The 16675-nt window shown below is 36.5% G+C and overlaps 1 protein-coding gene across 4 annotated transcripts; it reads right to left on the minus strand.

The window, feature by feature from the left end:
* Positions 1-263: 263 nt before the first annotated feature.
* Positions 264-9640, minus strand: LOC148652612 (CD276 antigen homolog). Of its 4 annotated transcripts, none has more exons than XM_088599546.1 (6): positions 9280-9640; positions 5357-5457; positions 3752-4078; positions 2934-3218; positions 1789-1977; positions 264-1502 (listed from the first exon to the last, which is right to left on the minus strand). In XM_088599546.1, the coding sequence occupies exons 2-6, from the start codon at positions 5445-5447 to the stop codon at positions 1480-1482; spliced, it is 915 nt and encodes a 304-aa protein (XP_088455672.1). In that variant the 5' UTR covers positions 5448-5457; positions 9280-9640; the 3' UTR covers positions 264-1479. The 4 variants fall into 4 exon arrangements, with proteins under 4 accessions (XP_088455672.1, XP_088455674.1, XP_088455673.1 ...); XM_088599548.1 differs by having other exon boundaries at positions 1813-1977; positions 9280-9639; XM_088599547.1 differs by having other exon boundaries at positions 264-1505; positions 1813-1977; positions 9280-9639.
* Positions 9641-16675: the final 7035 nt, after the last annotated feature.

Below are 16675 nucleotides of genomic sequence, written 5' to 3' on the forward strand. Positions count from 1 at the left end.
CTGAGTAGAGTATTGGACCTAAGAAGTTGCAGGATAGTCTCTCACTCTCACCTTATTGGTATTTACAGAATTAATGAAATTATCGATTTGAAAGAAGTCACAAATATCAGAAATATTACAATTACCACCAATATTATACGTAATATGTTAGCATCTAGCCCATTTGTTTAATTTTATTCCTACTGCACTTTTTTGGGCATCTCTACTGCCCTCTTCAGATTAAACAGACTAAAACAATAATTCAAAGGACAATGAACAGTCAATCTGTTTGCATATTTTTAATTTTCCATTTTACTTTATAAAAATATTAAAGTCAAAGTTTAAAGCCACACACAGCAACATTAATCATGATTGTTTGATACTTCTACAAAATCATCAAAAATAAAAGTACAGTTTGAGAGGCCTTTCACCTGAAGAAGGCTCCACGGCCGAAACGTTGTGTTTTCCTTCTTCTTTTTTTCAGCATGGCATAAACCTATTTCTTGTTCCTATACGGTGTTAATGTAACACAACTAATTTTTTAAGCAAAGAGATGTTGCAAAAGGCAAGCAAATGCACCTTGAGTGCTAACAAACTGTCAAAACTGTATAGCCAGTTCTTTTTCTTTGGGCAGAAATCAGAAAATCAGAAATCAAGCTCAAACAAATGTATTAATTTAACAAACAGAAAAGCTGAAACCATTTTAGGATGTAGTTTAACTACTCTAGTTGAATCAAAGGATGCTGTATATTCATTTAAGTCTATAGGAATTATCTATTACTTCCTGAACAATAAATCATTATGTATTAAAGATTAGGCAGTGATAATTACCAAGACTAAATTAAAAAAGAGAGAAACAAGTTTACACACATTCATTCTGTAGCTAAATTATGACTGATCACTGATTTATGATTTTTGAAGACAGTCAAAAAATTGTTTTTGACAAAAGTCCAAGACAGATATGTCAGGAGAGCTGTGTGAGAAGCCAGGCATCACTGCTATAATAACACCCTGGTAGTGTGTCTCATTGTCTTCTGATGCATTTGAACTTGATGGACATGGTTAATTGGGTCACAACTGATGATACCTTGACAGAATCCACAACTGACCTTATATGATTAAACCCTTTCTGATTGTCACATGCTGAACATTTGTACGATGTTTTTCCAAAGATATACAGTAGTAATGGTACTGGTAACTTCTGCAGTACAGAACTTCACAGTGCCCCAGCAATTTTATAACATGGCTCCAATGTGGAAGCTCTTGCGATATTAAATTAAAAATCCAAATTGATTTGGATGGTCTTGCATCTCTTTAATCGACATTATACAACAGATAAGAACAAAATGAAAAAATGAAAAGGAGATTAAAAAACATTAAAAAGAAGATGCTAATCTCAAAAGTGAACCATCTGTTAACCTGTGATGTCCAGTTTCTAGGATCTAGGTGCTCCATTCAAGATCCTCCAACAATCTTGTTGTTTAGCATTTGTGTTAATGATCATCCAGTGATAACATTTAGTCCTGCTGAATGAATGAAAAGCATGAAAGGGAAATTAGAATTACTGTTATTGTCACCTTCTGGTTGAACTGCTTTTCTTCATTAACTATATAAATTAGTTAATTTATTCTTCAAATGGTAAGCTTATTTTCCCTATATTTAAGAAAAAAATGTATTCTTTTTCTAATGACATACAGTATGAAATACAGTACATGTACTGTATAGATGTGGTATATCCCAGTGGCCCTGATTCCCTCATCAATCATGGTTAAATATATTTTCTTTAAAAAAGGAAAACTTTAGACTTGCTTTCAACACAGCTATACACTGCACCTCCATCAGTATTGTGCTGAATTCTTTTGAAGATCTTATACAGCAAGAAACTGGCAGATGTTGCAAGTGAGGATACAGTCAGGATCAGCGGCCATCTTGTGCGGTCTGGTTTTGGTACTGCGGTAAATTCCAGTCTTTCTTTTGAATCACCAGAACCTGGCAATACTGTTTCAGAAAAATACAATAAAACCAAAACAATTTTCAGTTACAGTATCTTAACATGAGAATAGCTGTGTCTTCTTTATTGTTTAACATAAAATAATCTTCCCAACAGTAGTTTCTGTAAAGACTGCGAGGAGTCATAGCAATACTGTAATTCTCTAGCATTATGAATAACTAGTATTATGCAATACAAAAATGTTCAGTTACCCCATACACTTGATAGTAAAACATTTGTTCCCAAGTGAAAAAAATGACAGGAAATGTCCATTTGTTCTGTATAAAACTCCATATATTTATTTTTGCTCTATTGAGCAAATCAGATATCTTAACAAAATAGATTTTACAGAGCTTAATAATAATTCTGTCAGTTATATTTTCACCACATGCATTCATTTTTAGATTCCTTTATGAGTTCATAGCTAGTTGTTCATCATTAACACCATGATAAGGTTCAGGAGGAGTATTGTCTTTGATGACTCTGCATAGCATTTACGGAGAACAATTTCAATAATGCTTACAAAATTACAGATCAGATCAGGTTCTCACATGATTGTGTTAAAAGCAGAAATGCCTCATCTCTGCAATGTGATTCTGGCTAGTGAGAAATTGCAAATCAGAAAAAGTCAGAAGTAACTATTACTAACTCAACTGTTTATAGCAATATACATAACACTGGCTTGCATCTCTGTTTGTAAGTGACTATGCTGTTTGTTATCTGTTTTGAAATCTACTTTTAAAAATCCTTAACTTTCAAGGTCTGTTTTTGCTGTGGATAAATAAAGAACAAGATCAACTATGCACCACACATACAGTATGTAACATCTTATGCTGGTTACTGCAGTTGTATACCATTGCGTTTCTGTAGTTAAATTCAGAATTTTAGCAGCTTTGGGTATAATTTTTACTATTTAAATGTTTTGATCTCTGTATATCACATTGGTAAGGATGGGGGAGCTCACCAGAAGTTAATACAGCTGTTCCTTCAGTCACTCCTTGTTTTATCACAGAGCAGGTGTAATTGTGGATAAGCTCCCTGCTGATAGTCAAGGTGTTGTTCAGGAAGTAGCGGCCGTCAGAGGCCTGTGTGACTTGAAGGTCTGATCCTTCAGTCACAACAGTGCCCCTCTCATCAGACCACTGGATCTGCCCCTTGGGGTAACCTCCTTCAGAGATACAGGACACAGAGCTAATAGCGACCCCGCTATCAGCCCAAGGGTGTACTATTACAGGTGTGCTGTAGGGAGCTGCCATGAAAAATGAAATGCAGTAGAATTAGCTGTCACCTTAGTGAAATCCTCATTGTCTTCATATCTGTAGCAACCTTAAACTAGCAGGCATTCCCAAATACTTTGATCCACAGAACAGAACATATTCAGAATGGAGAAATAAAACGAATGTTTTATGACGGTCAAATTTATCCTTCCTTTGTGTTGAATTGTGGAACTGATTTTTTTTGCTGAAATCTTTCCAAATGAAACAGTAATGCATTGACACTCAAAGGCTTGCAGTCATGCAGGCAGGAGTGTCAGTTTTAACCTGTCACACCAGTATGGTTTCTTTTCCTAATTTAAAGGACAAGTTCTAACTTTTCTTGACATACATTTTGCATCTAAATCATATTAAAATAATTCATCATACTGTATGCAACTATTTCCTCAGAACATCTCTCCACAAATGTAGAAAAAAACGTTTTCAATGGCCTGAATCCAGGGTTTCCTGTTAATTCTTAATATTTCAGGGTAACTAGTGTGGTAAATGAAATGATAACCATATTTACCTTGGAGTTTTAATTTCACAACTGTATTATCATAACCCCCATCTGTTACTACCATACATTTATAATTGCCCTCGTCCTGGGATTTTGCTCTTTTTATCAGTAGGGATACATCCTTCCTCTTGCTATCCCAGGGCTGGTGGAATAATCGGACACGACTATCCATTTCCACAACGTACGACTGTGTAATGTTTAAAATCATCAGGGCCTCACGCATCCACAGCAGTTTTGTGACAACAATGTCATCTCTCACACTTTTTAGAGTGCAGTTAATTACAGTGTCATCATTGTATTCTCCAGTAGAATCAGCACAGATGAGCTCCAATAACTCTAAAATTCAGGAAACAAAAAAAGGAATATGATTTTATGCAAACAGCCATACAGATGCTTGGATTTTAAAGGTAAAAAAGTTTTATTATATTTTAAACAAACACCTACAGTACACTTGTCTCAGGTACCTATACTGTAGATATCCTTTTTTCTTAATAACACCTCTATTGCAAGGATTCTATATTAATTATATTTTTGAGATGAAAGGTTATGTCACAGGCTCTTACGGGGCTTAGCATTAATTGAAACACAGATATTTAATATTTACAGTAATTGTAAGTAGTAATTTGTTATTTTACTATAAAGCATTTTTGCTTTGATTAATATTATTCAATGAACAGATCCAAAATGACAGAAATCCCTTTCTCTGTGGTTTTATCATTTTTAGCTGTCAAAACGCTGGTCCCCATTACATGTAGACCTACAATAGGTTTTTGTGAGATGAAGGCTGCTAAACAAAATGTTCTGAAAATGCAGGAGGACACATATTAACATAATATACTGCATACATATTAATATAAATAATAATATTTAATATTGTTCTGAATGCCATGCAGGTGATACCTATACAAGTCTACTCAACTTTAACCAAACCTGCATAAATTCTGCAGAATCTGCTGATGTCTTACAGATATACAGTAAGCCTATATACAGCACACATATTTGAAATAGCTCAAGCTGATATGTCCTCAGTTGTAATCACCAGGACAGGACACCGGAAAGTCATAGGACACACATTCCAATGCTGGGGACAATTAAGAGAGTTAATTAAGCATGCATTTAGCAATGTGGGAGAAATGTGGTCACAGGAGGAGTATGCAAATTGGTAAAAGAAACAGATGGATAATAACTCAGAAAGTAATGCTGAAACAAATTAGAAAATAAAATATTTTTACTGGAAGCTGTTTCAAGACAGCTCATCTTGGTTTTATGGTTTTGGTTTCATAACAAACTGTTCTAGTATATGGTATGTTCTAGGGGTTCTACTGTGTGTCCAAGCTCTGATGTACAGTACCAACTTTAGAACCTTACTGTTACTTCCATAGCCTGGATTTATGATACACTGACAAGGTCAACTATTCATTGAAAGATGCCACAATCGATTATAAACATTTGCCAATAAATACATAGAAATAATTTTATTCAAAAAGATGCTCATAAAATCAAATATTCAAATATTGAACTAATACTTCAGCAATAACAGTGAGACATACTGTACAGACCATTGTTCTTACTCAGAGACAGGACAGAATTAGAATATTGTACTGGAACACTCACTTCCTGAAGAGGATGATTGGGGTAATACACACAAAAACAGGGAAGCAAAGAAGAAAAAAGACTTCATCTTGTCAGCAGATTCAGTCATCATCTTTCCTGTTCTGAAAGAATAAATACAGAAATATAACTATATACACTTATAAACCAGGTGGAAATTCCTTACATACATTCCTGTTTTTTAACCTCTAAAATTAGAAGGTAAGCCAAATTTCCAGAGTTCATTAGGTTTGATAAAATAATAACTCAGGGTCACAAAGTGCTGCGATAGTTAGAACTTATGCCTGACAGCTCTTGGTTACTGAGTTTCAAAATGGCCTTGCCTCTGTATGATGTTTACATGCTCTACACTGCAAAATGCAGTACATGCTTTCTAGCTTTATTAGTCCTTTAGATTGCCCCATTGGAGACTATGCCCTACGACTGGCCAGTGTACTGTACAGGATGTACTGTATCCTGCTTTGCTCTCATCTTCTGCTGGGTTAGATTGTGACTATGGCTTACTGTGACCCTGTAATGGATTAAGTGGTTATTGAAAACAGATGGATAATAACTCAGAAACTAATAATCAGAAAATGAAACGTGCCTAATGGAAGCTTTTTTTCTTAACAAGACAGGTCAAGCAGGTTTTGAGTAGGAAGATGTGCTCTAGTAAGATCTTAAGATAAACAAAACTGTTGAGACAGTTTAGAGACTCCAATTAAACTAGCCAGCACATCTTTGTGAGGCTGGATAATTTCCCCCCAAAACCCAGCAATTTCCACAGTGATGGCAGCACAAATTCCACACTGAAGGCAGCCCCATCCAGAAGCACAATCAGGATCACTCTCCCATGCTGAAGAGGCGGTGTTATGGGACATTTTCAAGTGGAATTAATGTGGACAGGCTTTCACTATCTGCAAGATTCTTGAAATCCTTCCAGGGAAAATCCAGTCAAACTACAATATTACATTTGATGTTGCAAATTCTAGAACCAAAATAGTTAACGATATGTGATGTTTGAGTCCCAGTGCTAGGTGTAGCTTGCCCTCTCTTAGCTATGATTACAAATGTCATTTCAGTCATAGTCTCTTAAAACTGTTTTCCGTAGTCAACAATTTCAGAAACAATCTGTTTCAGGTAAACAAAAGAAGTCCTGTTCTGTCCTGTCAGTCCTCAGCTAATGCATAATTAAGTTAAAATTGATTATTAATTACACAGAATTTAATCTTCAACAAACTATGATTATAATAAACATTCTTAGTTTTTTCAATGACCCAAATGTTTAAACTCCAGACATATCCAAGGATACATGGTAGCCTACTAATTTATTTAGTAACTTTTACAAAAACAACCTTGTTATTATCGCTTAAAAGCACTTAATGGTTATAAACCTAAGTTGACTTATTCAGAAGAACTAAATTTGGTCCTCTCTATACATAAGGGAAAGACATAAGGGAAAGACAAGTCCAGGACCACATCTTAAAAAAGTGTGTACTACATTTTTGGACTACATACAATATTAATATTATTTGCATTTTCATACTAGTGTCCACTTTTTTTGTTTACCTGGACTATGACCAACGTAAAGGATCATTGCAATAGACTGAAATGTTCATCCTGTTTATTTTAGATTTAATTTCCAATGTGTGTCCATGACAGCATCATTACAATTGCCAGTCTTTTTTCTCAGGTCAGTTTCCTAGCATTTGTGTATATCTGATAACTAAATAAACTCAGATTTTGTACAGTGAGTGCCAAGAAACAAAAATCAACAATTCAGATTTAATATCTTTGCAAATACAATTTACATACTAAATAAGACTCTTTATAAATATTAGAGTTCAAATTGAAAGTTTGGTAGTAGGACAAATTGCAGTTCCCAGCAATCCCCAGCTGTTTAGGGGTAAACATGCTTTAAAACCATGATTTCCCAGCATTAATCACACTAACAAGCCTCCATTATGCCACCACCAAAACAGCAATCCGCTGTTTTTTTAAGGTGTTCTAACTTGGTTCATATAGCCAGGCAATGTTTCCTCATACCAAGACAATAAATTAATAAATAAGAAGTGCTCTTTCTTTATCCATCATGATCTTTAGCAAACATGCTATTGAGGCTTTATGGTATCTTCTAAGTTAGGCTAGTTGCAATGAACCTTAGCATACAGTACTTCAGTTAAGTACTGTAACAGAAGAGACTTCACAAGCTAGAGTGTATTTGAGCCAGATTTATTGCCCTATGTGATGAAAGGAGATGGTGTACAGTATAAAACATTATAAAACATAAACTCTTTTGGAAAAGACAGAAAGTGGTGGCAAGAAATTCAATTTCGCAGTACAAAGTCTACATTATTCGACAGAGCATAATAAAGTACTTTAACCCAAGATAACGGCCTGTAAAACAGTGAAATATATTATATAATACCCAGTTGGCATTCCCCATGCACAGGTGTTTTCCCAGGAATGTCTTGGAACATCTATCTCTATGTGCTTAATTCAGTGTATTGTCCATTGTTACATATACCAAATACTGAATCGATAGCTGTTCTTCACGGGTACTGGAAAGAAGGGCAGGGATGAAGAGAAATATTGAATTGAATGGCTCAAAATATTTATTGTTAGAATCCTATATCTACATCTTATAAGTAAATTGATCATTTAAGTAGTGGAAGAATGATTGTGCTCAAAAGTAGCTTATACAAACGTACTAAGTAAATTATACTCCCGTTCTGTTATTGAAAGCTGGTTATTCCTAGTGAGGGTTGTGGCAGAGCCTATCCAGAAATCATAAGATACAAAGAGGAATGTCACCCTGGACACCCTGGACAGGAAACCAGTTCATCACAGGATACAGTACATACAGGAGCAATTTAGAGACACCAATAAACTAAGCCAGCAAGTGCTTGGGAGACGGGAAGAAATTGAAACACACAGGAAAAATCCACAATGTCTCAAGGTGAACATGCATACTCCACACAGAAGGTATGTCCACACAGTATGGACCCCTCAGCACTAATTCCCACACCACTGTGCGGCCCAACAACACTGTAAAACTGAAAATAAAAGGCAGCAATTTAAGTATTTACAAGGCTCAGCTGTCTTCAGTACTGTTACAACTCTCTTGACATCTATTCTTTCACACATGCTCTTGAAAATGAAAGAGTATATAATCGAATTAACAAGAAAGCTTAAGCTTAAATTTAAAAATTAAATTTCCTGGTTTCATTTTAGAGGCTTCACAATGAATGGTTGGGTGATTGTTAGTTTTGTATCAGATATTGTATATTTTTGCATATGTATATTTAATGCCTTATTATTCATTTAAATGTCTGCAACAATCTTCAGTTGTATTTAATCATTATTTATATCAGTTTTAATAATAGATTATAAAAAAATATTTTTATGGTTACTTGGTAAGTCGAATTGTAGAATACAATTTTAATGAATTGTTACTAGAATTTAATATAGTTCTGAAAACCTACTGTACGTATCTGTAGGATCATGATTAGAAAATAACTACAATGGTTTTTTGGTCTGACAATGTCTTTTGATGTCAAAATTGTCATAAATTGTATTTTGGAGATATCATAACATATTGGTATTCCAAAGCTAAAGTACAGAAGCACAGTTAAAGAGGAAACTTTGGGGATCTAGGAATTTTCATCATCATCAACAACAACAACCCTTCACCAGGGGGTTCCAGTACTGTATATTGAACCAAAAGGCATTAGTTCTAAACTTTATAAGTGGAAAGCTACATCATGAAATTAAAAAAGTAGCACATGATTGTATTAGCCTCATTTCTTTAACTCCATTTAACCTTTGTGCTGTGGAAAGGGGATTTGTTCTGCACACCGTTTTATACACTGTTAATTACAGTCTAAGTTAATTGAATACTGGTATTTGCGCTCACTTGGTAAGACTTAGAGAAATTGCCTACTTACCATAGTACGTCCAGAAATTTATGAGTGAAACAAAACAGCTTTTTTTACACAGAAAAACAAAGAAATCTAAGTCTGTTTAGTCCATTCCGTGCTCATAGTGTTTTGTTGTAGTGCAGCGACTTTCACTACGGTACTGTAAATAAAGAAGTTTCACTTTGACTCAACAAATGACACAGACGAAACAGACGTCAATTAAATGAGATCCAAAGCACTACAGTGGCCGAATTGGTCGGCTTTTGTTGGACTGGGAAATTCCAGGCGTCGCCCAAATGGCATACCAAATTAATCAAATAAGGTTATAATAATAAAAATTATTAAAAAGGTTAATATAATTAAAATTCAACCCCCCAACACACACATCCACACACACACACAAGCAAAACTGACTTTTTATTTGTCTGTCACGTACTGTATTACTTCGTGCTGAACGAGTTGACGGGTAACTGGGCATTGATTAAACATGCTGCAGGCTACATTTGCACCATGAATGAAAACTCTCACAGACTTCCTCAGTTCATGCTACTGTAGATCATACACAAATGTTTGGTTTATTTTTTAGTCTCAGCAACATACAGTATTTACAGTAGCCATTGTACTGTATTTCTGTGCACCCAGCGGATTGCTGTGTAATTTTCTATTTGATTGAGCAGCGTACAGTAGGTGTAACAGAATAATGTGCGGTACATTGAAATGAGATAATATTTAACGACCGATTTAGATCAGTCATTGTAGAAAGAGGAAACAACGAGACTGCCTCTTTCCTTTTTCTCTTCACATTTTTTTCTTTTTCGGTCCGTACTGCACCTAACCCTGGCCGCCCAGGAGGTCTAAATGGATCTGCATTCATTAATTTGTCGAGTTTATGTGCTTTACTCGACACTGGGAACAGGAGAATTCCAACAAATAATCAATTTTGTAAAATGCAAAAATCAAAATTGTTAGGAACACAATGTCTTTGGCATCATTTCTGTGACCAGTTCAGGTTCCACAACTTCAGACAAACTGACAGTTAAAGGAATGTTAAGTATTAAATGTGAACTGTATTTTCTAATAAAGAGCAAAATTCGAATGGAGAGAGCATAAAAATATAGTGATAAAGTTTATCTTCCCCTATAATTAAATGCTTTCTCAAAATTGTATCGAAATATGCATGTAGACATTTAATGTAATAAAACTGGCCTTAAACAATGCCATCAAAAATTATATTTCTAAGCATGGCAAACAGTACTGTATATCCACAAGGCCTCTCCAATGCATATACAGTACATACTGTTCCTGGTCTCCAGTCTCTATCATATAAAGTACTAATACCTTTTTTTTTCTTGCTTCACCGAACTTTCACATCGTTAAGTTTGTGAGCTTATCTAGACACTCACACATAATTATGTTAATTATGTTAAAAGAAGAGCTATTACTGTAGATACTGTAGCTACAAAACTGAAAGCTGACTTGAGATAACTCCATAGTTATCTCAAGTCAGCTTTCAGTTTTGTAGCTATCTAATGTTGCTGTCCTGGTACCAAAATAGAATACGAACCATAAATGTATAGAGAGCTTTGCAAAAGTATTCAGACCCTTGCACAATTATCACATTTTGGTGCTTTAAACCTGGGCGTTATGACACTTTGATGTAGCAATGAATATGTTATATACACAACATACTCCACACATTCAAAGCACAAAACAAAAAGATTAGATAATTAATATGAAAGAATGATTGAAAAGATTATCTCTGTAAGGTCATCAGACAGGTAATGAATTTCAAGGAAAGGATTCAGCAATGAAGACCAAGGAGCTTTCAAAACAACTTGGCACAGATTTTCTACATGTTGTAGACCGACACAGATCACAGGACACAGGAGAAAGATAGAAAACAATTTCTAAGACACTTAATATCTATGAGCATAGTGAAGTAAATCATTAAGAAGTAGAAGACATCCAAACACTGTCTAGATAAGGCAGTCAGTTCAAATGGATTAACCAGGAAATGAGTAAACAGTGACTTTGAAAGAGCTTCTGAGTTCAGTGGCCGAGAAGGGAGAATATGTGCAGAAGTAAAAAAACCTCTGATCACTCCACAAAGCTGGCCTGTACTGCAGTGTGGAAAACTCATTTTAACTGCCACATGGATTTTGCCACAAAGTATTTAAGCAACACTGCAATGATGTGGTAAAAATATATGTGGTCTGACAAGAAAAAATCGGAACATTTGGGGATAAATGCAAAATATAATATCTGATGCAAACACACAACAGCACATCATGCAGTCAACACCATCCCTACTGTCAGGAAGAAGGGGCGGCATTACTGTATGTTATACTGTAGCTCTGGTTCTCATTAGCAGGGTCTGGAAAGCTTGTCAAGACTGAAGGGAATACAGATGGAGCAAAGTTCAGGCACATCAGACCTAAAACTGGGACAAAAATTCCCCTTTCAGGAGGATAATGAGTTTTTGGTTGTGGACAATCCACCAGACCAAAGCTACACTGGAGTGTCTTACAAATAAGAAAGTAATGTCCTTCAGGTCCAGTTAAAGTCCTGATTTGAATTAAGAATTAAGTATAATGAATGTGTGGAAAACTTGAAAGCTACTGTCCATAAGTGATCTCCAAGGAACTTGAGAGAGCTTGGCAAAAATTGCGCTGAGCCAGTGTGCAAATTGGTTGAGACTTACCCAAACAGACTTGTAGCTGTAATTACTAAGAAAGGTTCTTCTGGCACAAATATTATTCAATCAGAATATTTCTTCTTCTTCTCTTTAGTTATGCTGACATTTACTGCAACTTATAATTCCATTAGAAGTTTTAAGTTTTAACATTCAGGTTTATTAAAAATCGTAAGTTAAAAAACGTTTGCATCATTGTGTTACTGCACATTTCATTGAATGTTGAATTAAAAAAATAATCAGCACATTTCTGACGAAAGCATTGGAAAATATACTGTATTAGTTCTGGCATTTTTACAACTGACTATATCGTAACTATTCTCTAACTTTTTCTTTTTGTGTATTTATCTGATAGGATCTTTTTCCAGCTTGCTTGGCTTTGCACATTTCACACAGTATGTAGTTCAGGATGTTGCAATTGCTATAGTGCTAGTCAACACTGTCCTTGTATAAACTAAAAACACATCCACATTGTAAGGCCTCCTATCATCAGAGTGTTCATGTCATACAATCAGACACAAGCATCCTCTAATTCCCACAAATGCAGACTCATTAATCAATCATCCAATCAGTCACCACCGCACCAGAGTACTTAAGGACTCTTTCCAAACATCTCAGCGCTCAGTATTGAGTTTCCCACTGAGACTCCTGGCTTTAGAGTTTCCTTGCTACCTGTCTGCTGTTTGCTTCCTGATCCTCTGGGTTACTGACTACTGTTTACTACAACTACAACTTCAGATACTCCCTTGGGATAAGTACACCCAGCTTTTGCTGAAAATCTGTTCCTCTGTTTAAACCATTCACCGCATAGGGTCCAACCAAAATTTTGGCTTTTGCAACGTTACAGTTCACCCAATAAAAGCATCCTGTTGAAACTTTATGGAGGTGTTAACAAACATTTGGAAGGGATGATACAGTATCTCCCAAGGTCTTATTCACTTCTTCTGCTTCCACTCCTAATTCTTCTCAGAGACACTTCCCATGAAAAAGTATGAATACCAAAGTAACCCCCTCTTTCTTGCATCATTCTGCATCCCTCCTTAACCTCCTGGGGTGTTTCTTGAAAAGTCTAGGGGTGTAACCCTGGCGTCCTGACCAAATTTCCCATTGGCCTTTATCAATCATGGCCTCCTAATAATTCCCATCTATGAATCTCTGTTCTCCTCCCCAGTAATAGCTGATGTATGGTGAGCATTCTGGTGCACTATGGCTGCTGGCACATCATCCAGTTGGATTCTGCACATCGGTGGTGGTGGAGGGAAGTCCCCATTACCTGTAAAGCACTTTGAGTGGAGTGTCCAGAAAAGTGCTATATACAGTGCCTTGCAAAAGTATTCACCCCCCTCACATTTTATTGTGTTACAGCATGGAACCATGATGTATTTAACTGAGACTTTTTGCCACTCATCAACAAAAAGTACTTATGCATTCAATTATTTTCCGTTTTTTATTTTTAATTTATTTAGTAAAATGTGTGGATTTTTTTTCACTTTAACATTATAGAGTACTTTGTGAATACAGTTCAGAATGCTATTTCGTTTTCTGCCCATGCACAACATGAGTTTTATATTGAATCCTGTATGACAGTAATAGAATGAAATTAAAATGTTATTTATTTAATTAATAAGTATGGTATACAAATTGCTATGTGAGTGGAATGCACATGTGTTGAATGCTGTAAAGATTGTCCTGAAGAGGTGTTTTTTATAGGAGGTAACATCATTCACCCACCCCCACCCATCAAGATTAGCCCTCATAACTCTCTGTGAGAAACAACAGCAACAAACAACAGTACAGATTAGGGGTGGATGATGTAATTTAATGCAGTACCAGGAGGATCAGTACTACAGTAGGACCACTGCTTCTGATTTGCTCTAGATTCTGGTTTAGCTTGTAGAACTAATCAAGATTTCAGATTATATCAAATTAGTAGGATTACCAAACTATCTGGAAGCAGCAAAAGAAATTAGAAAAGGTAAAATCCTAGACTGTGCTAACATCTGACAGATGACATTTAATGCACTGTAGGTAGGAAAAAAATGAAATATTATCACAAAAATGGAAAGACAGAGCTAGAAGAGGCTACTTATGAAAAAAGACTTAGGTGTTTAACATCAATTATATCTTGACAAAGGTGGGAAGCAATTCAAAAGGCAAAAATGTTAGCATACAGTACATTGATACAATTTTAGAAGTTAAATCAAGATATGTTATGTTTAAGTAGAATAACTTACTGCTAAGGTCTTATTTAGAATAATGTGTAGAATTCTGGTCACCACATTAGAGAAAATATATTGTTGCTCTGGAATCAGTCCAGAGAAGACCAAATGAATACTTTCTGGGGCTTCAAGAAATGTCTGGCATTGACAGGCTGAAGGAACATAACCATACATATCTATATATTATAGTCTTGAACTGAGTAAAAGAATTCAGAACTCTATAAGGCATTGATAAAGTCACTCATGTGCAACAGTATGTGGCACATATTTAAAATTGAGAGCAGGGGGCTCCACTTTACCTAAAGGATTTTGGCAGTATGGAGCAAGCTACAGTATCTAGCCATGTTGTTGAAGCTTATATCATGTTTCCTTTCAGGAAATGGCTCAATGACATGCTTGGAGAAATTATTTACTAACTAGCAAGATGGGCTGAATAGTTTCCTCTTGTGTGTAACAACAGCGCAATGGAACAATAACTTTGTTTTCAGATGTCATTGACTCTTCAAAAGAAATACATAAAGCTTCAAAATAAATTATTTAATTATATTTTATTCAGTTTTGTTGCATTTTTTTTTCTGGTTGAAATCTCTGGGTGAGGGAGAGCACTTTGTGTATGAGAACAAAAACTCAAAGGTTTTATTGGAATTTTACCAAACTGATACATTAGAATGAAGAATAGATGAGGGCACTGACATGCGAATCAGGTAAGATTATCCCCTTCTGTTTTGGTGTGATTAAACTATAAATACAGTCTTTACTTGTAAGTATGGCTCAACCCAAAGCAGAGAAGTGATATGTGCATCCAAATCGGACATTAGTCTCATGTCCGGAAGCCAATTTGAGCTAGTGTTCCACGATAAGCCTTTGACTTTGAAAGTTCTGAGTGTAATTTAAAGAAGCGAACTCAAAGTAAGACATTATAATAATAATAATTAATAATTGCTTATACTGATATAGTGCTTTTCTTCGCACTCCACTCAAAGCGCTTTACAGGTAGTGCAACCACCTGCATCCACCTTATAGTAGAAATTCAGGCTTAGAGCGGAAAGTACTCTTTATTTCCAGCACAGCAGCAAAGACACCAGCACACAAATACACCGTCACCGGGCTATAACACACTCAGGTCACTAGGGGTACAGGTACTATAGGGTGATTCAGTGGGAACAAGTATAAAAGGCTATAAACCAGCGATAACTATTTACATGGCAGCCCAACAGCCAACAATAATGTGCAACCGCAACAGATGGTCAACCCGCGCTGGCCGGAAGCCCTCAGTCCCCCCTTTGGGTCCTCCTCCCATCCTGCCCTTCGCCCAGCATCTCAGCCGGGCCCTCTTCGGCCGCAACGCCAGGCGAGGGCACCACAATGTTCAAAAGTAAGAACAAAACGGTATGAACATTAAGTGCAACGGTCGAGCCACACTCGCATATCAAAACGTAAATAGCGTAACCACGCATTCATGACAACTAGTGATGCGCGGGTTGACTCGGGTTAAAAAAAAGATTTAAGATCGGGTTGGGCGGGTGCGGGTAAAAAAAAGCAGACCTGTGCATCACTAACGACAATAGACTGCTTCATGGGGGCAAGGACGTCGCCGCCAAACTGACCGTCTCGTTTTCCATGTGTGACATCGTTTCATTCGTGGTGCATAAAATAAAAACTGAAGCGATAAGCGCTGATGGGGAGAATGAAGAGGCGAGGTTGTCCGCCATAATGTTTTAAGTTTCATTAAAACACAAAGGCAAATGAAGGGTATAGCCAAGGAGAATGAATGGAAACTTTGCCCTTTCAGCGGACCTCAAGCCAGCCAAGCCGACTAGGCTGGTGCTCGCCCCAGTATTGACACACACAGTCCCCTTAACGGCTGGTGAAACCCCAAAACCTAGCATCAACACACAAGTCCCTCCTCCCACTTTTAACAGCTTACAATTCTTAACAGTGCTCATAGGGGGAGCACTCCTGACTTAAACAGGTCCCTCATTGAGACCATTTAGTCTAAAAGTTTTGAAAATGTAGAAAGTCTAAACAGACCACTAATAAGACAGCTAGAAATCCATAACATAGTACTATTATATTGTAACGCATACGGCCTCCATTGCTTGTGAGAGCCGGCTTACCAGCCCGGTGACGTCATCGCTCTTCCCTATGTATAGCAGGGACCACAGCCGCTGGGCTGATGGGAGATTTCCCTTTGGCTCAAGAGGCTCGGTCCCTGTTGAGTGATGCCAGAGGCCTGGGTTCGAATCCCTGACGGTCGGGGGCTGACCTGAGGTGGCAGCAGCGAGGGTGCCCACATGAACCCTGGAGTGTTACAATATCATTACATAAGAAATCAAGTGGCACACACAACACTATATTCATTTAATGAACGTGATGTTTATAAACATTATGACGTTTTATGCAAGATGTACAGTATGAACCTTTATCAAATCTAAGCATTGTTAAATATTTCAAAATATAACCAACTCAGAAATGCAATTGGCAAAATCTTTTCTTCACATTCAAAATTTGG

This window comes from Lepisosteus platostomus, chromosome 11 (genome assembly GCF_059453375.1).
Source record: "Lepisosteus platostomus isolate fLepPlt1 chromosome 11, fLepPlt1.hap1, whole genome shotgun sequence".
Classification (NCBI taxonomy): domain Eukaryota; kingdom Metazoa; phylum Chordata; class Actinopteri; order Semionotiformes; family Lepisosteidae; genus Lepisosteus; species Lepisosteus platostomus.

Bases quoted from the DNA above. Each gene is read 5' to 3' on its own strand.
- LOC148652612 (XM_088599545.1), bottom strand. From the start codon at position 5,447: ATGATGACTGAATCTGCTGACAAGATGAAGTCTTTTTTCTTCTTTGCT. The intron at 1,978-2,933 runs GTGAGCTCCCCC...TTTCTGAAACAG, and splicing joins AACAGCTGTATTAACTTCTG to TATTGCCAGGTTCTGGTGAT. The intron at 1,506-1,788 runs GCAAGTCTAAAG...TCATTCATTCAG, and splicing joins AGTGTATAGCTGTGTTGAAA to CAGGACTAAATGTTATCACT.